Below are 27,396 nucleotides of genomic sequence, written 5' to 3' on the forward strand. Positions count from 1 at the left end.
ATAAACCATGTGATTATAAAGTGCCATCCTGTCACTTTGCTGCTGAGAACACATCAGCTCCTTTGAAATTCCACTATGTGACAGACACTTTGGAAAGCTGGGGGTGCCTTGAGTGGCTCCAAGAAGGGGCAGGGGGCCCAGACTCTGCTGTGATCATTTTTTCTGCATAACATTGGGCATAATTAGAAAAATGCTATTTTTGAAATTGAAGTTTTTAGTGCTTAGTGGCAAGTGAAGATAATAAGAAGCGATTTTTACTTTTATGACTGTCATATTACAGAATTCAGCTCTTGGAAGTACACAGTGGAGTGATGACATACTGTGTTTTCCCTTGGGATCAAATCTGACTTTAAATTCTGAACATGGAAAGGGAAAATATTAGAGCCGGGCTTGTTCATTTGAATCTTTTGGTGTGGTTTCCAACATGCATGAGGCAAATCCTTCTTATCAATGGAGACTGTTGGAGAGTCTTTTTTATTATCTATGCCCTCCCTCCGAGCCACCCGCCACCCACTTGTCCTGCTTACAATCCCTGCATCATACAGAGCAGAAATCCAGGCTCCTAAAGAGTGGCTACTGACTTTCTAAATTACTCCTGCAATAAACTGTGATAAAGGGAAATGTTCTCACCTAAAATTGCAGTTGGCACAAATGGGTCTGTCATACATCATAAGCAGGTCAATGCAGAGAAAGTAAAAAGAGAAAGAACAGTAAATGATTGATGAAAGGCCCCCCACTTTCCCCGCAGAAAGCCATAGAAAGCATCGGGTTACAACACATCAAACGTATTAAGCTCCTCAAGCATCATGGACACAACGTGAGAGCGTGGATTGGTTCTGATCGCTAAGGGGTTATGAGTGGATGGGACAATGGAAAAATCTGTTACCTGGGTAGTAAGAATTGGGCACCGATGTGCTCAGTGTATTCGTTTTCATTGTAAAGGACGAGGGTGAAGACACAGCTGTAAATGAGAGAAGGACTGGTCAGTAGGGGCAGGGAGGCAGTACCGGAAATACAGCCCTCCGAGGTCACTCAGAAGGACACCGTGCTGGTACAGACTGGACTGAAGAAACGCCAGACACTACTGAAGTCTATGTGGTAAATACGCTCATTCCCCACTGTTTCCAGGCAATCACTTGTACTTTAGAGGACAAACACCCTTTTACCACTGAAAAGATTTTCTTACTCTACAAATGAAGAAGAATCCCCATCACCTGTGCTGCCATTTTGAATCGAGAAATTCATTAGTCTTCTATTTTGACTTCTAGCCTTTGCTGGTAGAATTCTAGTATCAGGCCAGTTTTTGTCCCCCCCCCCCATAATAACTAAGGGTATGAGGAGATGTCTACACATGGCTTTTGGAGAATTTTCTGAATGTCAATGTTTTTACACTTTGCTAACTCCTCTCTTTCCTCTTATCTTGGGTATTCTGAGAACGTTCTACAACGTTCTGACCTGGTCTACAAAAATAAAGGTGATGTCTCACGTGCACTGTATTTAAGGTGAAAGCCAAAAGCCTACATATTCTTCTATTAGTCTTTTCAGTCTTTTAAAAAATGCTTATTTTTCTTTGAAATAGTCCTCTGAAAGACTCAGGATTTAACTATTAGACCTTCTCTTCCTCCCTGTAATTGGGAGGGAAAGTCAATCCCATCCAATTAATCTGATTTCACTGAAAGTGGGTCCTTCCTTTTTTAAAAGTAGTTTGTGAACTGTCTTCAACATCTTAATTGATTAGTGTTGTAAAATCACTTTCATTTCATTAAAGTATAAGGATAAATGATTTGAATGTGCTCAAGTGTTCAAGTTGGTTACATGTAAGTCTAAATCTTAACTTTCTGATGTAGTTATATGATTTATTTGATGCTAAAGTTCTGGAACAAGACACTAATACCCAATTACATCGTTTTTTTATGGAAAGAAGTACCAAATCCCTGTGGATAGTGTATGTTATCTTTATTCTGCTGACATGTTAATATATTTTAGCTCTCCTAGAGAAGTTCCTCTATGACAGTGTTTATCTGTTTATATTTTTAAAATGTAAAATTAAGAAATGGCAGGCCAAGAACCAGAATGCAAGCTGCCCGTCATTTATAAGATATTTCTCTAAAATAGAGAGTTATCATAGTTATAATGCATGTTGATAGTAAACTGCCAGGAAAAAAAGAGGGTAACTGGTGAAAATAAGAACAAGAAACCTGAGTACTTGTAAGATGTGTTAGGGTCAGTGAGAATAACGTCTGTTACCTGCAGACATTTTTAGGTCATCGGCAAAAGTGCTCAAAGCGGATACAAAAGAGCTATGTTTTTCACCCTTTAAAATATATTTTAATACTTTTGTATTTAGTATAAAAATGAAACCCATTCCCACTGTACATATTTATTTTCTCCCTTTGTATACCATATTAAAAGAAGATGGTACAACTCCCATTTGCTTTGGTAGACAGATTATTCCCCATTCTCATAAATATGCTTGTGCTTATTTTTAAATTCTCCAATTTCATTTTTCTCACAGTCTCATTTCTAAAAGCTGCTCACCTCCCAACTCTAAAAGACCTCAAACAGACCCAGACTTGTAATAGGTTCAGGGCTGGAAGCCTTAGGGGTCTAATGAGCCCCTCTCCTGCACGTTTCCTCCCCCAGTAGCTCATCTCTTATTTTGAGGGTACTAAGAGAGTAACCATGATAAAGTCACCGTCAGGGTCACTCCAATGGTTGGGGATTGGATGTCACCTCGTCATTGCTTACTGAGTGGGAGGAAAATGGAACTCCTACTGCTGTGTTTCCTCCATCATCTTTATTGACGGGAGGCATAAAATAATGGCTTGCGGCAGATGAGCCATGGAAGCTGATGCTGGTTTCTGCAGCAACCTCTCTGCCTGAGCATTTATGGATTTCCACAGACGCTCAGTTTGTAAGAAGTAACCGCCAAATTAAATTTCCTGTCCAAAGGCAAATATCCCCTGTTGTTCAGACTTCAAAAGCCTAGAAACTAGTCATGTAGGTTTCTACTCTGGGCAGACAGTTCCTAGTGAATGTATGCGTGAGGAATTTCACCATGAAATAGGACATTTGGAACATTAATGGATTATCCTAGAAAGTGAGAACACCTATCTGAGTGGCCCCTTTTATAATGACATTGAAGAACTAACCACTACTACCAAGATTCTAACCCTTTGGTGATAGGCAGGACTCTTCCCACACCAGCCCACAACAGTGTATCATAAGTTGCATTATTTTGGCCATTAAATATGTTATATATATGATGATACCAAAGGGCAAAGAGCAATGACCCAGAATGAAGAGAGCTACCTTCCCCACTGGAGTGAGAGCTGACAAAGATGTCTGCTAAACTCCTGCTCCACTGGGCCAGGTGTGCATGTAGATGAATGAATGTAGTGTCTCTAAGTAGGAAGAGACAGGCAACCGTAGCCACCATACTTCGGGGAAGCTCTGGGGACCCCCACTGAATGCAGAAGGACAAAGCGTGGGAGAGGCAGACACTGACCACGCAGTGACCAGAGAGAAGGCTGGCAGATGGGGTGCCTGGGAGCTTGCAGCAAAAGAACAGGCCGAGTGGATGGTCCAGACATGGCACACATTGTCCACACTGGAGTCAGTCCTCTCCCCCAGCCCCTAAGACCCAATTTCTGTGCTTCTCAGTCACGGTTCCGGAATTTCTGCATTTTTATTAGTGTTGGTGATAGCCGCACATTTGTTCCATCCTTCTGCTGTCCAACATGCTAATTATGTGGCTGGTGGCAGTGGCAGTCTGTGGGTATGGGTTTCACACAGTAAAGGAACCTCTGTCCTTGAACCCAGCATGGCCTTGAACCACAGAATCAGGCATCCACGTGGGATTTACTTCTGGTCTCTGATATCACCAGGGACACCACAATTGCTTGTTTTGTTCTTTACATACTCAATCGAATTGTTAGCTTTCTAAAATAATGCCTTGTACCTGGATCACAGGTGGCAGTCTGAGAAGGCATGAGCTGAAGTTTGGTTTAACCCACCTGGTGTGAGATGTAAGATTTGTGAAGTGGAAATACAGTTTAACTTATTAATTGCCACCAATACCCCTATAATAAAGGCAGAACCTGTCAGCTAAACAAATAAACAATTAACTTGTTCCTGCCATTTAGTGAGCTGTTTCGGAACAAGCTTCCCTGTGTAATTCCACACCTGGTTAGCTTACAAATGGGATCTCAACCACAAAAAGGATGATGAGAAGCAGGTGCCTTTCTCTTCAAGGAAGAGAAAAGCCTTCATGTCAATGCTAAGGCTCCACAGAAACTTACTTGTGGCTTCCTGCGCTCCCTGGTCTGGCCCTATCATCTCTGCCATATCCTCCTCTCCCAAGCAAGCCATGGCACCCACAGAAGTTTTCAGAATTGCTGAAAGGGATGGAGAAACCAATAGGGCGTAAGAATTCTTCAGGGAGATTTTGTTTTTCAATGCCCCAGTACTATCCAGTATCCTGGAAAACCAGAGCAATGTATTCGAAGCTAAGCCATGCATTCACTTACATCTCCCATTCAGATTGTGTGTGTCCATGAACGAGAATGCCTCGTCGCAGTTGGTGCCTTGCTCAGCATAGCTCTTGTCCATTGAGTTCACCATCACGGTCATCTCCTGCCGCGTGCTGTTCATCGTCTCCTTCCGCTTCTTGGCCAGTTTCCTTAAGACAAAGAGTTCATTATATAGACATGCATGAGAATGGAAAATGGGGCCTTGACATGTGTCCTGCGTAATGATCGAGACTATTTTCTGTTGAATTACTCGTATTCATCCCTAACGTCTATTTATGCGCCTTCTCGATGTCAGGTTCTTTGCCAGCTGCAGAGACACAAAAATGAAGAGCATCCACTGCCCATCCTCAAAAACCCACAGTGGTATCAGGAACACACAGCCTAAAATATTACTTTCTGCTTCTCCTACTACAAGTTAAATTAAAAGTATAATGCGATCGTAATCTAGTTATTGATAAGCTTCTGGAGTTACGAAGTTTTTTCTAAATTATTTTCTACATTCAGTGGCAAAGAGTAGATGCCCTGGGAGATATCTGCCAAACAAAACTGAAAGAATCCAAGGGTGAATCTACGAGGTATATTGTTGAAGTAAGACACAAAAGCAGGCAAGGAGCGAAGAAACTAGTATCACTGGAGGATGTGCAGAAAGGTTGCTGGCCGTGACGTTCAGCCTGCCCAGGGCAAGAGGGGCTCAGACCTCAGGTGCACAGGAGGGCATATTCCTACTTCTCAGGAGCTGTGATGGGACTTAATTTCACATGACCCCAGATTAGTTCCTCACCTAGGCTGGTCAGAGCAGAAAGTAATGAAGTTTCAAGTTGCTGGCTTCCCTGGGAGAGTTTAGCAGAGAGGTAAGTCCCCATGTCCCCTCCCTCCATGGAAGAGAATGCAAAAAGGCCAAAGGAGGTAGAGAGATTACCAATTCTTTTGGAGACAGTTTAACTCTGGCCTCTGAGGCCTGCTCCCTGACCACCCAAAACTCATAATCACAAGTTACAAATACCTGGACAAAGCCATAAAAATATAAGAGACCTGACATACAAATAAACAGATAAAACAAAATTTTTCAGCTTTTACTACCGGAGGTTGTTTTATGTACCCAGAACAACCAAGAATAAAATGAGAGATGCTTAAGGAAAAGGTATAAAGTGAGAAGGTTTAAGACTATTGCACCATAATACCAAAGATATAATGTCCCCAAATATTCTAATTCTGCCCAAGCACTGACAGCATTTACAAAAGAAGATGGCAGCTCTTTCTAGTAAATCATCTTGACTCTGATTGACCTAGGACACAGCAGAACTTAAAATGAGCCACATATTCAAAATCACGCCCATATTAGGTGATTGCTAATGCAATGTAAGACATTGACAACATTAGACCATATGGATAATCTTTATTGTCATTTCCAAATGCCACATAATCCAAATGCTTTCTTGCCTGTAGTTATAATAATCTTTTAATTTCATACTTTGAAGGCAGAAGGGTTTCATTAATGTTGCCCTTTTTATTACTAAAAGTTGTTAAAAAAGATACATTTTAAACAGAAAGATGAAAATCATCTATAACTTCTATAACAGTGCTAAAGTTGTAAAGGTTTTTAAAAAGCAACCCAGAGTGGCTTCTTTGGGAGCTGACATTCTTCTCTTGCCAGCATGAAGACCATGATGGTTTTCTTGAAAGCTCCCTTTTTTCCCCCAGCAAGCCATGCTGGTCTGAGCTTGGATGTTCCCCACAGGTGTTCTGGACAGCGGCAGCAACCAGGCTCAGGCTCCACAGCTGCAGTTACAATAACACATTTTCTCTCTACTTCTGAATGTGCCAGCTCATTGGAAAAGCATCTGTAAGCCAGGTCTCCCCAGGAACACTAAAGTGGAGGACCGAGATAATTAGCTCCATAATTCAGGCAAAAAGTCCCCTTTCTGCTGGAATTTCTTTGATTTGCTTTGGACTGATTTATGCAGATGTCTGCCTCCATATTCTTTCTTGTTCTGCCCATGAAGAAGGGCATCGTCAAGTTCACCAGACTTCCCTCTTTGTCTTTTCTTGCTTGTATTCTAATCTAATCTTCATAGGTTAGAGATGCCAGCAAATGTGCTCCTGGTGTTGGTGGTGGTGGGTGCTGGTGGAGGGGGGTGTGTGCACCCATAAAAGCTAAGCTTGTACTGGAAAAGTTGTATCTCCTTTCTAATCCTCCATCTTTGTGAATAATTTCAGTGATGCCAAGCTACACAATTCATTGCTGATCATCTTTAAGCACAGAAGAAGCCCATTAAGGACCCATGAGAGCCTGCTCAAGTCAGAGGTCCTGTTAGAGATCCATGGCTTTAAGCTTATATCAAGAACATACTCTCTTCATGAAACTTCTTCAAAACCTGGCAATGTCCTCACCCTCCAGCCGATGGATCCCTCATGGAGGTCCCAGACATTGTAAATTTCAAGACAAAATAGAAATCCAGGTTTTATGTGGACTCTTTTAGTTTTAAGTGTTGTCAAAGAACTCAAATTCAAAAAATTAAAATAGCGTGGCCCCCAAATAGCATGTTTGTGGTACTTCTCCTTTTTATTAATATGACAGCACTTAGATACTTAATTGCATTGGAATGGAAGGGAGTGGGAATTAACTTATAGTGCCCAACAGATAGTGAGTGACAGTACTCTACATGTGTTATCTCATTTAATCCTAGTAATCTTGTAAGAGCCCTTCTTAATTCCTAATCTGCAGATGAGGGAAATGGGCCTCAGAGAAGTAAGGTGACTTGTCCGAATGGTAGAGCTAAGAGGGCACTCCAGATCTCTTGACCACAAAGACACTCATTCTAGAACAGTGTGTTATTTCTAGTAAAGTTTCATTACATTACGTTTCCTTACAAGTTACCTTATAATTACCTCCAGCTTGTATGAATACTCTGACTTCTTGTAACTAAATATTTGCTTTGAAAAGGGAAGAGTAATTTACTAGCACCTAGCCAATTACACAAAAAGATGGTATTCAATATGCTTGTTAATTGAATTAATCATGATCATACCACAGTGTTAATGAGGAGAGTTTTTCTACGACCTACTTATCAAAAGTAGCTGGCTTGGTTAGGAGGTTTGGAGTCACTGCTTGGGGTTTTCATTTGTTCTCATATATGGCTAAATGCCATAGTCCATAATTACAGAGGCTGAAGAACACTGGATTTAGAACTGAGGCTTAGGAATGACTGAGGATAAATGGAAGTTTTCACTTTCTCTTTTTTTCTATTTCCCTTCTAAGCTTTGTGTTTCAAGTCTGTATTTTTTTAAATGAAAACTTTAAAAACTGTCAGAAAAACTTGGTAAACATAATGAAATGAAGTGTTTTGTTCAGGGAAACCCCTAAAGTGAAGGGAATTCTCTTTCCAATCTTATCTAAAGATGCAAGGAAATTTATTTTCCATTTTGATTTTTAACAAATTGTTGCCTAAAGTATTTCAATATCAAATCTCCAAATTTGGACTGCATGAGTCTCAAAGACCCTTAATAATAGTGATGATGATAATGATAATAATAAATTCCCAACAATATCTAAAAATGGATCATAAAAAATTAAAGAGAAGACTTCTGTTTACAATGCAACATGTAGCCGATACTGAAGAGGTTATTGCCTATGTTCTCTAGGATTTTGATGGATTTCTGTTTCACATTGAGGTCTTTCATCCATTTAGGGTTTATCTTTGGGTATGGTGCAAGAGAATGGTTGAGTTTCATTCTTTTGTATATATCTGTCCAGTTTTCCCAGCTCCATTTATTGAAGAGACTGTCTTTTTTCCATTGGATATTTTTTCCTGCTTTGTCAAAGATTAGTTGACCATAGAGATTTCTTTCAAGACACATCTCCAAAGGCAAGGGAAACAAAAGCGAAAAATGAACTTTGGGGACTTCATCAAGATAAAAAGCTTCTGCACTGCAAAGGAAGCAGTCAACAAAACAAAGAGGCAACCCACGGAATGGGAGAAGATATTCGCAAATGACACCATACATAAAGGTCTGGTATCTAAGATGTATAATGAACTTTTCAAACTCAACACCCAAAAAACACATAACCAAGTCAGAAAATGAGCAGAAAACATAAACAGACACTTCTCCAAAGAAGACATATGAATGGGTAACAGACACATGAAAAAATGTTCAACATTATAAGCCATCAGGGAAACTCAAATAAAAACCATATTGAGATACTACCTTACACCAATTAGAATGACAAAAATTGACAAGGCAGGAAACAACAAATGTTGGAGAGGATGTTACACTGTTGGTGGGAATGCAAGTTGGTACAGCCACTTCAGAAAACAGCGTGGAGATTCCTCAAAAAGTTAAAAAAATAGAGCTACCCTATGACCCAGCAATGGTACTACTGGGTATTTACCCCAAAGATACAGATGGAGTGAAAAGAAGAGGCACATGTACCCAAATATTCATAGCTGCAATGGCCACAACAGCCAAACTATGGAAGGAGCCTAGATGCCCTTCCACAGACGAGTGGATAAAGAAGATGTGGTCCATATATATAATGGAATATTACTCTGCCATCAGAAAGAATGAATACCCACCATTTGCATCAACATGGATGGAACTGGAGGGTATTTGCTGAGTGAAATAAGTCAAGCACAGAAAGACAATTATCATATAGTTTCACTGATATGTGGAACATAAGGGATAGCATGGAGGACATTGTCAGAAGGAATGAAAAAATGAAGGGGAAATCAGAGGGAGAGATAAGCCATGAGAAACTATGAACTCCAGGAAACAAACTGAGGATTTCAGAGGTCATTGGGATGGGGAGGATGGGTTGGCCCAGTGATGGGTATTAAGGAGAGCATGTATTGATTGCATGGAGAACTTGGTGTTATACGTAAACAATGAATCATGGAACACTACATCAAAAACTAATAATGTGCTTATGGTGACTAACATAATATAATAAAAATAAAATTTAAAAAATACAACATATGAAGAGCTTGGAAGTCATCACTCTGTTCTAACAAGTAAAAAGCTGAACAAACTGAAATTTGGCAACTCTCCTTAGCTTTGTCAGGTAATTGAGGTCACTGAGGTCACAGGACAAACTGCTGCTGCCAAAATCACGGAGACAAACAGGTGAATACAAAAAATCATGACCCACCAAAGCAGAAGCCCATGAGCAGAAAGCTCTGGGGGAATCAGCACCAGACTAGGAAAGCCTAATCTGTAATTGATGAGTTACTTGAGGCTCAGGTGGACAGGCCTAAGACTTAAAAACTCTAGGAGGGCATCCAGTCTTAAAGGATCCCCACACTTTTGTGAGTTTTAACCCCAAGAACCCTACCAGGTCTTCAAAGTAAATATGGGAGAAAACAAAACAAAACAAAACAAAGCAAAACCCTCTAGCTTTCAGCATAAGGAGGTGGAAAGAAGCCATTTTTAAATACACCAGAGCAAAGCATTTCTGTGCTTCTTGAATGGGCTGGCCCTCAAGAGGAAGTATTACTAGAGCCTAACTGGTTGGGGTTTTACCAAAGTGTAAGGGATCTAGGGGAAGAGAAATACCCAACTCTAGCTCCCTACAGCCATCCTGTCCCAGTTAGTGGCAGGTTACTGAGAAGCACTGGTGAAGGTCATAGCCCAAGGGCACAAATTCACTAAAAGACTAAGACCTAATCATAGATCTATAGAATGCCTTTCCTTCTCTAATACCTACTATCACATTACAAAAGACCTATTCATAGCAATTCTTTTTATTCAGTACACCAAGTCTGGATGTCAATCAAAAATTACAAGGCATATTAAAAGGCAAAAAACCCAGAAGAGACAGAGCAAGCACTGGAATAAGAGTTAGATAGCAGGAATTGGAATTATCTGACTGGGAATTTAAAATAACTATGATTAATATGACAAGGGCTCTAATGGAAAAAGTAGACAACATGCCAGAACCAATGGATAACATAAGCAAAGATGGGGATTCTAAGTTAAAAAAAAAAAAATCAAAAGAAATGCTAGAGATCAAAAAAGCTGTTAACAGAAATGAAGAATGCATCTGATGGGCTCATTAGGAGAGTGAACATGGCTGAGGAAAGAATCTCTGAGCTGAAAGATAGATACAACAATAGAAACTTCTAAAACTGAACAGCAATGGAAAAAAAGACTGAAAAAATAGAGAATACCTCCAAACTGTGGAACTACAGAGGTTTATTATACAAGTAGTGAGAAACCAGAAGAAGAAGAAGGGGATAGAAACAATATTTGAGGCAGTAGTGATGGAGAATTTTTCCCAAATTATGTCAGACACCAAAACAGATCTGAGCAGCTTAGAGTATAACAGGAAGGATAAACGCCAACAAATCTATACTAAGGCATATCATATTCAATCTGAAAAAAGTCAAAGATAGAAAAAAAAACTTGAAAGAAGCCATGGGGTGGGGGAGGGGGAACACCTTATTTATAGAAGAGCAAAAATAAGAATTATATTTGACTTCTCCTCAGAAACCAGGTAAGGAAGAAGATAGTGGAGTGATATATTTGAAATGTTGAGAGAGAGAGAAAAAATAACCTAGAAATCTGTATCCTGTGAAATTATCTTTTAAAAATGAAGGAAAAACAAAGATTTTCTCAGATGAAAACTGAGGGAATTTATTGTCAGTAGTGTGCCTTGAAAGAATTTTTAAATGGAGTTCTTCAGTAAGAGGGAAAATTATAAAGATCAGAAACTCAGATCAACATAAAAAGAGGAAAAGGATAGAGAAGGAATAAAGAAAAGTAAAATAAAAACTTCTATTTTTCTTATGTTTAATTGATCAGTAAATAATAGTTTGTTCACTTTAATAATAGCAACAATATAGCTGATGATAGTTTATGTATAAGCAAAATGAGTGACACCAATGATACAAAGGAGAGGAGGGAGGAATGAGGAATCCTTTATTATTATAAAGTACTTACACTATCTGTGATGCAGTATAATGTCATGTGAAAGTGGAGTTGGGTTAGTTTTAAATGTATATTGCTAACTCTAGGGTAACACTAAAAAGAGTTCAAAAAACTAAGAAAGAAAATGGAAAAATATAAAATGCTCAGTTCAAACTACTAAGGCAGAAAAAGACTGAAAAACAAAAATAGGAACAAAGAAGGGCAATGAATAGAAAACAGTAACAAATCTGGTAGAAAGTAATTCAACAATATCGATAATCACTTTATGTATTAATGGTCTTAACACCCATTAAAAGACAGAAGTTGTCAGAGTGGATCACAACACAAGACCCGAATAATATGCTATCTATAAGAAATCCACTTTAAAAATGAAGATAAGAATAAATGAAAAGTAAAGGGATGGAGAAAAATATACGATATTAATATTAATCAAAAAGAAAGCAGGAATTATATTAATTTCAGACAGCAGAATGTCAGATCAAGGAAGGTTATGGGAAGTAAAGAAGGGCGTTACATAATGATAAAGGGGTCACTTATACAAGAAGACCTAATCCTTAATGTGCCTAACAATAGAGCATCAACTCATGTGAGACAAAACTGACAGACTGCAAAGAGAAACAGATGAATCCGCTATCATAGTTGGAGACTTCACCACCCCTCTATCAGAAATGGACAGATCCACAAGGCAGAAAATCAGTAAGGACATAGTTGAACTCAATAGCATCATCAATCAACTTGATATAACTGACAGCTATTGAATACGTCAGTTGAGAGTATTAGAATACACATTCTTCTCAAGTTCACAGAGAACATTCACAAAGATAGAACATGTTCTGGGTCATAAAACACACCGTAATAAATTCAAAAGAATAGAAATCAGGCAATGTATGCTCTCAGACCACAGTGGAACTAAATTAAGAACGAGTATGAGAAGACAGCTGGACAATCCCACAATGCATAGAAATTAAAGGACACTCCTCTTAACACATCGGTGAAAGAAGAAATCTCAGGCGAAATTAGAAAAAATATTTTAAACTACATGAAAATGAAAACACAACTTATCAAAATTTGTTGAGGGCAGCAAAAGCAGCGATTAGAGGGGAATTTCTGGCATTGAATGCAAATAGTAGAAAGGAATAAAGATCTAAATACAGATACACAGAGAACTCTTAAAAGTCCACAATAAGAAAACAACCTAATTAAAAAGTCAGCAAGAGACCCTAATGGACACCTCACCAAAGAATCCTTACGGATGACATGTAAGTATATGAAAAGATGCTCCACATCCTATGTCATCAGGGAGCTGCCAATTAAAATAACAAGATACCATTATGAACCTATTCGAATGGCCAGAATCCACAACACTGACAACACCAAATGCTGATGAGGAAGTAGAGCAACAGGAACTCTCATACATTGCTGGTGGGAACGTAAATTGGTACAACCACTTCGGAATTTACTTTGGCAGTTTCAAACAAAAATAAACATGCTCTTAGCGTATGATCCAGCAATCACACTTCTTGGTATTTACCCAAAAGATTTGAAAACTTATATCCACACAAAAGCCCGCACACAGGTGTTTATAGCAACTGTATTCATAAATGCCCACACGTGACAGCAAACAAAATGACTTTCAGTAGGTGAATGGATAAATATATACTGTGGCATATCCAGACAATGGAATGTTATTTATCACTAAAAAGAAATGAGCTATCAGGGGCGCCTGGGTGGCTCACTTGTTAAGCGTCTGCCTTCGGCTCAGGTCATGATCCCAGGGTCCTGGAATCGAGCCCCACGTTGGGGCTCCCTGCTCAGCAGGAAGCCTGCTTCTCCCTCTCCCATTCCCCCTGCTTGTATTCTCTCTTTGCTGTCTCTGTCAAATAAATAAATAAAATCTTGAAAAAAAAAAAAAAAAGAAATGAGCTCTCAAGCTATGAAAAGACACAGAGGAAACAAATGCACGTTGCTAAGTGAAAGAAGTCAATCTGGAAAGGCCACATATTGTCTCATTCCAACTATTTGCCATTCTGGACAAGGCAAAGCTGTGGAGTCAATAAAAAGATCAGTGTTTTTCAGGGGTTGGTGGGGAAAGAGCCATGTCTAAGCAGGGCTTAGAGCATTTTGAGGTCAGTGAAACTATTTCTTATGATACTGTTCGAGTGGATACATGTCATTACACAGTTTTTAAAGACTACAACATGACACTGCCAAGAGTGAGCCCTAATGTAAGCTATGAACTTGGAGTAATAATGACACAACAATGTAGGTTTACCAGTTGTCACAAGGGTACCACTTTAGTGTCGGGTGTTGAGAGTGGAGGAGGTGGTGCGTACGTGTGGCAGAGGGCATATGGGAACACTGCACTGACTGCTCAATTTTGAACCTAAAACTATTCTAAAAATTAAAAAATTTACAATAATGCCTGGAATAAAATTAGAGGGAGAAAAAAAATGTTACAGCCCCAAATTTCCAAACTTGAATAACGGTGGGGAAGGAGAAAAATGTGAGATAGATTCAAATTAAAAGAATGTTCTTCATGCTCATTATATTCCATTATTTCTCTTACATTTCTTAGCATAAAAATAAGAAAAAGAATGCGATGGGGTGAAAGAAATGGGAGAAACCCATTTGGCAAATTATTCAGTATATATTCAGTATAAATCGGGACCAGGAAAGGAAGTATGGTGAAGAATGAACTCTTGAGCTATGTGTCCTTCAGAATGCCTGCCAGTCGGCACCCAAGTGCGGCATGATTGCAAAGGAAGCAGAAGTAACACTTCCTCTCATCTCCACTCTGAAACTAAACTGACTGGAAATTGTGAGAGGATCAGGATGGAAGGGCATGTTGTCACCGATACCCAGCAAATTCTAGGAGAGGGAATCCAAGACTCAACGTCAATATGCACCCAAGTCACTCTGTTTATTGCGACTTACCAAAAAGTATGGCTTCACCAAAAAACACGGCTGCCACCTCTCCCATTCCTATTAGAGACCCTGCTGTGTTGGGTTATATCAACAAAGATCGTGGATGAGAAATGACTTAGTGGCACTCACCTGAAGATAAGCTGTCAGCTATAGAGAAGGTGTCTTCATTTTTTAAGCTATTTGTCATTTAAAAGTCTACTGGGATGGCAAAACTTGAGGATTTTCAAATTGCATATAGACATAAGAATGAAGAGGCAAATGGCTTTTGGGTCCTGGCTTCTGCAATTATGTGTGTGCTCTGACTTAATTAAGCACTGGGGCGGAGGCTGGAACCGAAAAGAAGTATTTAATTTTTCTCACAGTAGGGATGAAATAGATATTGGCTGAGTCAAAGAATGCATACATTATACCAAATTGCTAAGATCCAGCTGAATAAACCTAAGCAAATATGGGGCTGTCTTCTTAAAGATGGATCTGTGAGAATTACTAGATAATGTTGTTTTTAAAGGTAAATTTTTTTTATTTTTTTTAAATTTATTTATTTGACAGAGAGAGAGAGAGCGAGAGAGGGAACACAAGCAGGGAGGGAGTGGGAGAGGGAGAAGCAGGCTTCCCACTGAACAGGGAGCCCGATATGGGGCTTGATCTCAGGACCCTGGGACCATGACCTGAGCTAAAGGCAGACACTTAATGACTGAGCCACCCAGGTGCCCCTAAAGGTAAAATTTTAAGGGAAAAAACAACAGTGGTCTGACATTTAATTATTTCAATTTGAAAGAACTAGCACTACAAACAAAAACAATGAGGATAATAATTATAAAAACTTACGTAGAACTTCAGATAAGCCAGGAACTTTATGTTCATTAACTCTCTTAGTTCTTACAACTGCCCAGTGAGGAAATTACTATTATCATTCCTATCTTAGGGAGGGGGAAACTGAGGCACGGTGGGATTATGTTGCCCAAGGTCACAAGGCTAGAGAAACTTCAGACATGTGGCATTGTTTTCCTTTGTTGAGATAAAATCATCTCCATGAGAGTGTTGTTGGCATCACTGACCAAAATTTATCCATTGCTTGAATCTGGGTGCTGAAAATAAAGGCTATTTACTTTGCCAGCTGGGACTTTATAGTGGTTCACCGAGGTAAGAGGGTTCTTCTAATATCACCGCTAACTGTATCATCATCAAAGAAATGCACTCAATCTGTCTCTTATAGACACAGTACTATAAAGCACACTCATCGCTTACCCAGCCGCCTTCTGGTTTCTGTTGACAGTAAACACTGAAGAGTAAATATGGAATGTGTTGATCACAAAGAATAAAGTTTCATGTTAAGACAAGTCAAGATTTTGCTCTTTGCTGGGTCTCTTTCAGAATTTACCTCTTGACTGTGTGATGAGATAAAATGACCGGCTGATGTGGCTAAAGGAACCCTTGTCTGACATCTTTCTACCCTGCGACTGAGAAGTGAGGATGAATTGTACTAACACATCACTTTAGGCTACAGCTTTATTTTGGGTGACCTAGTGGTGAAGACGCCCAGGAATGTCTCTCTGATAGGTGGGGGTATCTGCAAAGAAATGCACGCCAGCTAGAGAAACGAAAAGCGATGTCCATCTCTTAGATAAGTAGCTGTCAGGATCGATCTCTCTCTCTCTCTCTCTCTCTCTCTCACACACACACACACACACACACACACGTGTGTGTGTGTGTATGAGTATGTATGTACACACAAGCATAAGCCGTGTGTATTTTATGTTGAGGAGGTTCAAAGAACAGAGTTCTATCACACAAACTGAATAAAAAGCCGGTCTTTCTCCCAAACTTAGAAAGTGAAATATTTGGAAAAGATGGACTTCCTTCTAAAAATAAGTTGAAAGTACATGAATTACATTTCAACACACAGCCAGCTCATGGAGGTCGATGTTTTACTTTTGTCTAAAGTGGTGAAAAGGAATAAAAAAAGCCCCACAACTTGAAAAAAATAATTTGAATTTAACATTATTCTTTTAACAGCCTTGGAGGAAAAGCCTTTGGGGTCCATCCTGAAATGCACTATATGTATTATCAACCCCCGTTATTTTTACCTATCTGATCAGGCACCTTCCCCACTTCCCTCGGTTTTCTTTCCTACCAAAGAGAAATTCTTTGTGAGGCCCTCAGGCCCCTACTAACCCCACATCGTTCCATATTTGGTTTGTATGCCTGGACAGTGAGAGCTCCCGTTTTGTAATCACTGGACTTGTGTTTTATGCTGAATTGCTCTGAACAATGCTGCAGCTAAGACCAACACACACACACACTCCAGCAAAATCCACCTGCAGATGGCGCCCTCCCAACAAACCCAACTTCCTCTTGGGGGTAACTCCCAGCTCCCGGGAGCGCCTACGGTAATCTCCCAAAGCAGCTCAAGACTTTTAAACACTAAAAAAAGTCGGCAGTTAAAATAATAGACACAGTATCTGTCATCCTTAGGAATATTTGGTTTAGTCTTATTCCTCATAACAGGGCAGCATGGATCCAGAGGGACTGGAACCAGCCATGGCATAGAAAATATGAAATGGGTACAATCCACAATAGAGGAAAATGAGAATAAAGTGACATTGGTGATGGCGGGTCCCCCACTCATAGCCAGCTTATGTTGCTGAATTCCATGTGTGCACATTATCTTGAAATTTAACGGTTTCAAAAATGTCACTTTGTAGCATGACTAAATTGGTGTAGTGTTGATCTTCCATCAGGCTATAAATACAAGTGAGAAAGAGAGGAATTTTTAATACATGTCATATGGGAATGGTACCTCCAGTTTCTTCTTGATGACGTTTGTTAAGCTCACTGAAAAACTGGAATGTCTAACAAAAACAGCAAGCCTCTGGTATCTGCACATAGGGAAAGCGGAGACTGATCAAAAAGAAAACTTCATGTTTTAATTTAAGTGGTGATATCATCATCAAGTCCAGGTGACCCCTTGGCTATGCAAAACTAAGTGTCCAAGAAGCTCATAAACACAGAGGATGACATTTTTGAATAAAATCATTCTATTCCAAGTTTAAAATATAGCTGCTGGTTAATTTACTGAGGAGCAAATACAACCTATTTCTTTAGGCGCTCTAGCAACCATCATGGGACAGAGCAACTAAAAGAGATTCCAGAAGCACTAGCTTTAGCCCAGAAGGGGATGTCCCCTGTGCATGGACCCAGAGGTCATGCACTAGGGAGAAGGACCGCTTGAAGATGTCTACCTCTTAATCTCGGGACCTATGAATATGTATTATACTACATGGCAAAAGAGAATGAAGGCTGGAGATGAAATTGAGGTTGCTAATTAGCTAACTGTAAGAGAACGAAGTTATCCTAAATGATCCAGGTGGCCTGAAGGAATCAGAGGACATCTTAAGTAGCAGAAGAGTAGGTCAAAGAGATGTGGTGTGAGAAGGATTCAACCTACCCTTGCTGGTTTTGAAGGAAGGGGTCACAAGCCAAATTGAGTGGTCTCTAGAAGTTGAAAAAGGCAAGGAAAAAGATTCTCCCTTAGAATATCCAGAAGGGAATGCAGTCAGGCTAACACCTTGATTTGAGGCCAGGGAGATGCACCGGGCTTCCAACTTAGAAAACTGAGAGATAATAACTTGCCACTAAGCTTGTAGTGATTTGTTAGAGCAGCAATAGGAGAATGATACAACTGCATTTAATCAGTGTCCAGAATTTTATTATAAATATTATTAAATTATTAAATATTTAGTATTACAGGCATTTCTGTGGTCATTTGACTGACCATTTGGCTTTTCTAAAATATATATTCACCAATCATTCTTCCCAACCCAGGTCTACAGTTTCTTATTAACTTATCCTATATCATGGTCTTTTTATTGTCAAAAATACTCATTCCTCCATGGAAAAATATAAAAATCACACTTAAAATATTTTTACATCTGATTCTGAATTTGTAAGTTTCTCCTTTTTAAAGATAAAGGCAAAGCAAAATAGATTTATTTTAGTATTTTGGTCACTGGTAGTACAAAGTTCTTAGTTGTTAATAGAAATAAGAAAAGCAAATAATTTGGCCTTCATGTGCTGTGTGTGTGTGTGTGTTTGTGTGTGTGTGTAGAGGGGATAATGGGAAACAAAGGGATAATGGGAAACAAACTGTGTTTTCCCACATACTCACCAACCCTTGATATCAGTTACAAAAATGTTTGCTTATCTGATAGGTAAAAAATGGCATCTCACACTGTGCAGTTTTACATATATCTGATTATATATGAGGCTGGTTATCTTTTCAAATGTTATTTAGTTGTATATACATTGTTACTCTATAAATTGCCTATGTATATTTTATATCAATTTTTCTATCTGAGTTGCCTTTTCTTACTGATGTCCAGATTTTTAAAAAAGATTTATTTATTTATTTGTGAGAGAGAGAGAGAGAGAGAGAGTGAGCACAGGGGGGCGGGCAGAGGGAGAGTGAGGGAGAGAGAGAATCTCCAGCAGACTCCTTGCTGAGTGTGGAGAGTGACACGGGGCTTGATCCCATGACCTTGGGATCATGACCTGAGTCAATATCAAAAGTCTGATGCTTAACCAACTGAGCCACCTGGCACACTGATGTCCAGATATATTTTTATATTTAGGTTACTAGTAAGTACTTTGACATATAAATATTAAAAAATTATTATTCAAATCTATAGCTTATTTTTAAATTTTGTTTATGGTGTTGTTTTGTTTATAGGAGTTTATAATTTTGATATATTCAAATGTATCAATTATGTCTATTATAGTTTTGAGGTATTTTCTGAGGTCATAAAAATATTCTCCTATATTTTATATGCCAATGACCTTTTTCTTCCTAGTGACAAAGACAAAGGGGATGACTTAGATGTTGACTTGTCAGATATGGCAGAAAGATAAGCTGACAACAGGGTTAAAGATTGTGGTGAGGGTAGTTGACGTGGGTCTAGAAGCAATCCTGTCTTGATTCAGTGATCACCCTTTGCAGCCCAATTGTGGTCTCTAAGTGCCATTTCCCACTCAAAGAAACCAGGGTTTCTGGAAGAAATGGCTTGATTCCAGTCATGGTGAAGACAGTGCACAAAATGCATTGAGAATATCTAGTCATGCCAGGAAACAGGGAAACTCTCAAAGATTTCTGGGGTGATCTCAAAAAGAAAAAACCAAACCCCACAAGAGACAACCAGAAGGGGCTCCAATTGGCCAAAGATCAGATACTTTGAACATCCAAACATGAATTACCATAAAACATTAAAAAATATCAAACATGTTAAAATCCCTGAGACCATAGAGATACTGTTGGACAATGTATAAAGTTGTTTATGGCATCAATTCATTCTGAAATTGTGAAATAATGGGAAGAAATCAAACATTTATCTTGAGTTCCTATATGAACTATATTTCAGGGTAACCAAACAGTTAAATAGAGAATGGCACTTAATAAATACAGACAGAATGATAGAATTAGGATGTCACCATTTTTAAAATGCTAATAAAATAATAAATCTAGGCAATCATCATCAGTAGCTTAAAAAACCATTAAGTGACAGGCTGATGTGAAACTTCATACTGGATGCACCAGGTTGGCAAAACCACCACCCACCCCCTAATCAATCCGAGTATTACATATTTCCTGATGCAATGTATTAGGGAGTATAAAGGATCACATATGAACAATTCTTACCAAAACAAGAAACCTGAATCTAATGAAGCCTCTAGTTCTTTCCCCAGTTCATAGGAAATGCAGATAATAAAAGAACATATTAAATGACCCTACAAGGATACATCAGCCAAGTTCACAATGTGGAAAATTCTATAGGATGAACGGTTTACTCAACAAACAAGAGACGGTATAACCTATTAATCTATATTCTGAATAAGGAATCATATAGGAAAACTTAGGTGACCAGAACAAAGTCCAGGTCTTCAATATTTTAATTCATTGTTTCTAACACATTCTGATCAAGGCCTCTAGCTTGACAAGCTCATAATCAGAACTAATTTTCATACAGGCAATGTGGTTTTTCCATGTTTTGATGGAAATTCAGAGAACTATGAATTGAGATGCACATGCCACATGAAGTCAGGGAGCACACTGTTCCAAATGCAGAGTTCAAAAAGTAACAATAAGCCTGATTTTTGAAAACAAAAAATAGCTTTCCTTTTAATTGAGTATTTCATCCTGAAAGGGGCTTCTCCCTTTCCTCATTGACTGTCTTTCCCCTTTTCTTAAGATCGAACAGTCACACGATTTAAATAAAAAGAGAGAAACTGAGCCTGCTCAGGTGATAGCTGTGTGATTCTTAGCAGCAAATAACACAGACATGAAAGACATTTCCTGCAATGTATAACAGACTTTCAAATTATCTTTCTCTAGCTAATTAGCATTTTAGAAAAATTGGGTTTAATCATTAAAGAAGCCATCTGCTTATCTGGGAGCTGTCTGGTGAACAGTGCTGGCAACTTTCATGGGATATATACCCAGCAGGTACCCCATTTTCTTTTGATTTCTGAAGCAAAGAGAAAAACTCTACCATCCCCCTCTGCACCCCAACTAATTCAAACATAATGACCTGTCTGCATCATGCTATGGTGCTCTTCTTTCACGTCAAAGAGTTAAAAGGGAACTGACATTGTAGAGAAGGTATTTGAAAGCGTCTCTCACATACTAGACCTACAGAGAAGAGATGTGTGACCTTCTTTAATTTCTAAAACAACTGTTTTTTTCCCCTCTGTATTGAACGGCATGACAGCCAATATACGTGACATTTGACATGAGTCCCAGTTGTAAGAGGTGCTGTTTTGAACAGTTTGAAGTTAAGACTCCTGGGGGGTGGGGGCACCTGGGTGGCTCAGTGGGTTAAGCCTTTGCCTTCAGCTCAGGTCATGATCCCAGGGTCCTGGGATCGAGCCCCACATCGGGCTCTCTGCTCCGCAGGGAGCCTACCTCCACCTTTCTGCCTGCCTCTCTGCCTACTTATGATCTCTGTCTGTCAAATAAATAAATAAAATCTTAAAAAAAAAAAAAAAAGACTCCTGGGGGGTGGGGGAAACAGCAAAAGTGGGCCCATCACATGCAGATTTCGTTTTCAATCATGTGACGTTGGATTGCTTGATGGCTGTGCAAGACCATGTTCTTCCTTGAAGTATCTCCTCATGGAGTCAAGGAGAATCCTCAGTAAGTCATTCTGCCAATGATGCTTAGAACTAAAAAAAAAAATTATGTGAAAAATATCTGGAATATATGAAGCCCATATATTAAAATTAATAAGGTTGAAAACCTCTCACTAAACTATCCATTGGAAAGCTTGGTTGGATTTCCATCCAGCAGCTCTGGGCCACTGATCTGAAGCCCTGTTAACATTTCATTCCGACAAGATACAACAGTTAATACTTACAATTGATATTATATGGCTATATATTTCAGAGCTTATTTATCATAAGTCAACCAACTTTTAGGAGTACACATAAGGTATGGGCTGCCTATGGTGAAGCCCTTGTGTCACTCTGTGGAAGGCTTTGAAGGTGAAGCTGAGAAGTTGGGACATAACGCTTAGACAAGAAGAGTAATGCTGGGCAGAAAATGATATAATAGGGATTACATTTTAGGAAAATGAATCTTCCGTTTTATCTCCTCATAACTCCATTAGCCCTCCCTTTCCTGTCAGATGAATGCTTACTTCACCGAGCAAAGAGCAGCCACCAGGGGACAGCCCCCCTCCTCCGGCACTACTTGGCCAGTTCTGGCTTCCCATGTGAAAGACACAGAAACAACGTCTTGGTTTCCCCATATATAAAGGGGAGAGTGTACCAGCTACTTTGTAGGGAGATCAAGAGGGTATAATGGGAATACCTATAAAACATCCTTCCTAATATCTGCTAAGGACTCAATAAATAGGAGGGGAAAATCAGACTGAACCCTTTTCTAACAGCTGTATGCTGTTTATGTAATACTGCTCTTTCTTCATAGATATCTGGGTATCCACAAAAGATGTCTTTCACTCTTTCCCAACGTTCATTCATTCAGCATTTTGTAAGCATCCTCTGTGAGCCTAGAAAGGTGCTAGCAGCTTGGGACAAGGGATGAAGAGGAGAATCCTTGGTTCGGAGAAACTCGCAGCTCTTAGGATAGATAGAAGGGCATGTGAACAAAGCCAAGGCAGCAACCAACAAAATGTATTACAATACAATACAGCCTCCAGAAGGTATCAAGGCACATGGGAAAATGATGAAATGCACTCTGGATTATTATCCAGACAATGCCTTCCTTCCTTCTATTCCTATCCTACTCTGCTGTGATATATTCTCCTGACAACAGTTTGTAGAATAAATACCCTCTCAAATCAGTAGTGGCTAACAGGAGGAAAAAAAAAAATAGAAGAAAAAGAATTCAAGGTCAAGGTGAGCCAAATGCCTCAATTCTCCAAGGGTAATCACTTGACTATCACTTCATGTGATGATTCTTACTTCATTCATTGGGATCTGCTGTTCTAAGGGTTTGGTGCAGTATTTGTTGAGTAAACTGCCCTCACTCTGATGGTCCTCATTCATGACTATAAAGGTGAGGCAGTGTTTAATAACATCTATCAGCCCATAAGTGCTTACATTTAGTCCAAAGGAAAATTAGGTATTAAAAACATTAACGATCTTTGGATAGGTAACTCAGGAATGATCAAAAGGGAAAAAAAAAAAAACCACTCCTATTATGAAGTGAACCAGTAATTATGGTCACAGGCATCAAAACAGATACCCAAGAGCTAGACTAAGTCTTGGCTCTGTTCCCCAAATGAGTCTTACTCAGGAAAAACCACAGCTTTCCTAACTCAAAAAAATGATATGGATTAAGCAAACCCATCTACCACATGTTGTTTTTTTCCTAATTCTCTCTTGACAGTAACTTCTAATGGGGCAGGTCTCCACGGGAAATGCCCCAACCTGGTCAATGGGAGCATTGAGTGTAAATTTCTTCGCTTTTTCAAAAGAGAAAATGAAAAATGGATCCCTTTGTGTGCGTGTGTGAGAGTGTGTGTGTCTGGGTGTGTGTGTAATGAAAAGCAGGAGTATTTTATGACTGCCCCATGCTGTATAAAAGGATTCTGATAAATGGCTTGCATTATGTAACGTTGGCATCCCCCTCCTCCCCAAAGCAAGTCGGTCTGCATATCTGAAGGACATAAGTTCAGAAATAGAAACACTTTAAAGTTTCTCAACTCACTACTCACACTTCCCACATTTTCTCAGTCTCGTTTTTTCCCTCCCTCTTCCTCTTTAATCCACACTGTTTCTTTAATCATTTCATATTAAGTTCTGTGGACCTTCTCTGGAGCCATGTAACGATCGTACCACGGAATGCTTCTGCAAAGCCATACAAGCTGAGCATCAGAAGACTGGGGGTGTCTAAAAACTGAAATGAGAAATAATGCCTTCACTGGAAGCAAGGCTGAGTTCAACCATCCTGCGAGTGTCCATATTGCCCCGAGGAGGCAAGGAGCCCCTGTGCTGGGCACCCCTTCCACTCTCTCAGCACCCTGAAGGAAATCCTGACTTGGATAATTTGTGGAGCGTCTTTCTCTTCCTGAATTCCTCTCTTTCCAAGGACAGGTTCAGAGCGGTCTGAATTCTACATATTCTTTGGAGACCATCATGTCACTGTTCTGCGTGAGAACGGCCAAGAGCAGGACCGGAGGGTGTACCGCTCCCGTTCTTTTCCCCAACGCTTTTCCTTTAAACCCCAGAAGGCTCTGACAGCCATTCCCGATGCTTCCCATTCCAAATGGTGAAACGTGGAAGACAGAAGAAAATGAGAATCAGAACGTTTTTCTTTCCGCTGAGCACCACACTGCCCCTTTGCCATGGCTCCCCAAATCCCCCATAAAAGTAGAGCAGTTAATCTGCTGTTTATTCAAAACCACCTAGAGAAGTTTAATAGACAGTTATGAACTAATTGAGTGCGTCTGTGCTGCTGTCTCCTCATTCATCTTGCTTATTCAATTTAACTCCCTTAGTCTTCCATAAGGCACAGTGTCCCTGCTGCTCAAAACAGTCGCTTGCTGCAAGAAAAGCCCTGGAACAACAGGAAGCTAACAGTTTAACTGTTCCTCTAAATTTGTTTGACAAAACTGACATTTAGTGCATTATGTCACGTTGTCGGTAATCTGCAATTTACCCCTGGGCGTGCAGTGGATGCTCATTTTATTTACCTCTCATAGTTAAAAGCGTAATTAATATTCCACTCTGTAACAAAGATTAGAGATTTGACAAACATTGTAATTTAAATTCTCCATTATAGCAAACATTAAAATCAAACATCTTCCACACGCCCCATTGCATAAAGGACACGTGTAGCTGTAATTTAACTTTTTAGTTTTTAATACCACAAACTAATTTCTGCTGTCAGTTTAATGAGCTGGAAAACACAAATCTTGCTGCTCTCCGTGTGGGCAAGGGCTGTGAGAGATGAACCGAAGGGAGAGAGCACACCAATTTCTTTTTCAAAACACATTTCCAAATGCACCGAGCAAATTGCATATGTGTAATCTAGCCAATGCAACGTGATACTATGGATTCCTGAAACTGTTTTATAGCTTTGAGAAAAGAGCTGCAAAAATAAGACATTTCAAGAGCGAAACAGAGAAATTGTGCTGATATTTTCTAAAGTCAAGGTGTGTGTTTAAGAGATCGATGGAAACATAGGTGGATACTGACCACATATAAGACCAAACGACAAAGCCATGCTTGTGCCTGTGAGACTTCAAATGAGCAAGGTGGTCACGATGATGTCCGTTCCAGACACAGAGCCCTTTCCAGAACACCAAAGGTGGGACAAGGTGGCCAGCCTACTGACGGAGTTCTCACAGAAACACTCAGAATTCTAATTCATGCTAATTTTCACCGGAATCTCAGCTTCATAAATTTTATGTGACTGATTAAAATTATTGTATGTGGAATACCTTCAGGCAGCTAAAATGGCTCATTAAACAAGGAAGCTAGCTGGGAATTATCAGTAATGTAACAAATTTGTATACTATGAATTTGATGTCTTTAGAAAGGATGTAGGAGGAATATTTAAGTCCCCCTCCCCCACCATAGCTGGGCTCAGAGGGAAAGGAAGAAATGCCTTGATCTCAAAGAGGCTCGGGCCCAATCCGCAGAAACCCATTGGCTTGCCGACTTCCGCGGGAGACTTCATTAGTCACTGCCAACTTCAATCTGCTTCAGTTATTTTACATTCAGATCCCGGGAGGGAGCGTACTCTCTGGTGCAATTTCAGGCTAAACCAAAGATAAACTGATTCACTTTAGAAAACGACAAGGCGGCATATCCCAACTTATGCTAACATCTCACAACATGGAGAAAAGTATGTGTAAATATTATTAACCTTTCCAAAGTCTGAAACGAAAGAGATACGTATATTGCCAAGGAGGAAGGTTTCCAAATGGCCTGAGAGCCAAACACTCCACACAACGCTGTTTCCATAAACAACAGGGCTCTAGAGCAAAGCACCTTCATTTCCAATCTCCTGGGGTGGGGGTGGGGGGTATGCAAGGGCCCTCTGGATCCATTTTCCAGAGAGAAGTCAGTTATTCTCCCAAGCAACCCATCTTAGCTGTATTGTAAGACTTACTTGATAACTCCTGATGAGTATCGATAGCATATTCAAAATGAAAAACTTTGCCAGCTCTTTGTTGGGGGGGGGGGAAGAGCAGCCATTTCTACGAAGGGCCTGTAGTTTCTTTCAAAGTGCTCAGGCAAGCCGTGGAAATAATGTGCCACCATATGACTCACAGACAGTTTGTAAACCAGTTGGGTGAAAAATTAAATCAAACCATACTTTGTATTTTAAAAACAAAATTTTGGAAGAGAGTAACCAAATGAAAGATCTGGCCTTTCAGGAAGCAACACAACACAAAACAAAACCATCTGTCCTCAAAACCATGAGAAATGAGTGAAAACAAACTAAAACAGGCAGATTGTCAACACGGTTGCACTGAATCAGAGGAAGAGCATCAGAAAGAAAGGAATGTGTTTTGTTTTGTTTTTTTACCCCTTGCAGTATATTGAGGGGGTTGACCTATCTGAATTGTTATTGTTGTTAATGTGTAGATATGACTGTGGTTCTAGAAATAACCTCTTATGAATTTATTGAAATTAATTAAAATAGGATACCATGATCTCCTTTCAAACACAAATTCTCTTTAAGTGAAATTTGAATTCACCTAAATTTCTACCTCCTAATACCTCGGGTCATTGGGAGAATTTCAGATACAGTGGCCAGATTATCCTATCAAGGATAAGTTAAAAAAAATGAGATTTGGGGACAGGAATAGAAATCCAAAGTAACAGAGGTTTTTAGGATAAAACCAATCAACACGGAGGAAAATGAGGAAGAAAGCACGGAAGTGTATTTTCTCTGTGAGGGGGGCACTTTCGGCATGTGCTTTAGCAGAGGCAAGCCACCGGTATTAGGAGAGTCAGGGAGGTCACGGTAAGTATGTTGCAGGCTACAGAGGCTACTAAAGGTTCTTCCAAGCCTTTTTTCTTTTTCTTTTTTTAAAGATTTTTTTTTTTTTAATTTGACATTTAGAGGTCACAAGTAGGCAGAGAGGCAGGCAGAGAGAGAGAGAGAGAGGAGGAAGCAGGCTCCCTGCTGAGCAGAGAGCCCGACGCAGGGCTCGATCCCAGGACCCTGGGATCATGACCTGAGCCGAAGGCAGAGGCTTTAACCCACTGAGCCACCCAGGCGCCCCATCTTCCAAGCCTTTTTTCATTCAAAGCAGCCATGTTACTCTGCATCTCAGGGAACCAGATAAGAAGTGGGAGGTAGCGCTAGAGGAGAGAATTAAAATAAGGAGAGAATAATTGAGTCTTAAAATCAGAAGGTTTTGAACAATTGTCAATAATGCCTGACATGTGGGACAATGGCACTTAATATGCATATTCCCCAGAATTAGGGAAAATGCTTTTACAAGTATCTTCCTCAAAGTTGGAGAATGGCAGATCTTGAAGA

At 39.7% G+C, this 27,396-nt stretch overlaps 1 protein-coding gene across 2 annotated transcripts in view; it reads right to left on the bottom strand.

The window, feature by feature from the left end:
* The window catches only part of LOC111142547 (protein tyrosine phosphatase, receptor type M), a 769,091-nt gene that overhangs the window by 138,322 nt on the left and 603,373 nt on the right, over positions 1-27,396 (bottom strand). Inside the window, exons 15-17 of one of the 2 annotated variants that reach the window (XM_022495810.1) lie at positions 4,530-4,681; positions 887-961; positions 631-657 (exon numbers count right to left, since the gene is read on the bottom strand). In XM_022495810.1, the coding sequence (XP_022351518.1) occupies positions 631-657; positions 887-961; positions 4,530-4,681 (254 nt within the window). The remainder of the gene's footprint in view (positions 1-630; positions 658-886; positions 962-4,529; positions 4,682-27,396) is intronic. The other variant, XM_022495809.1, reaches the window with a different exon arrangement.

This window comes from Enhydra lutris, unplaced genomic scaffold, assembly GCF_002288905.1.
Source record: "Enhydra lutris kenyoni isolate GAN:26980312 unplaced genomic scaffold, ASM228890v2 scaffoldscaffold8, whole genome shotgun sequence".
Lineage (NCBI taxonomy): Eukaryota > Metazoa > Chordata > Mammalia > Carnivora > Mustelidae > Enhydra > Enhydra lutris.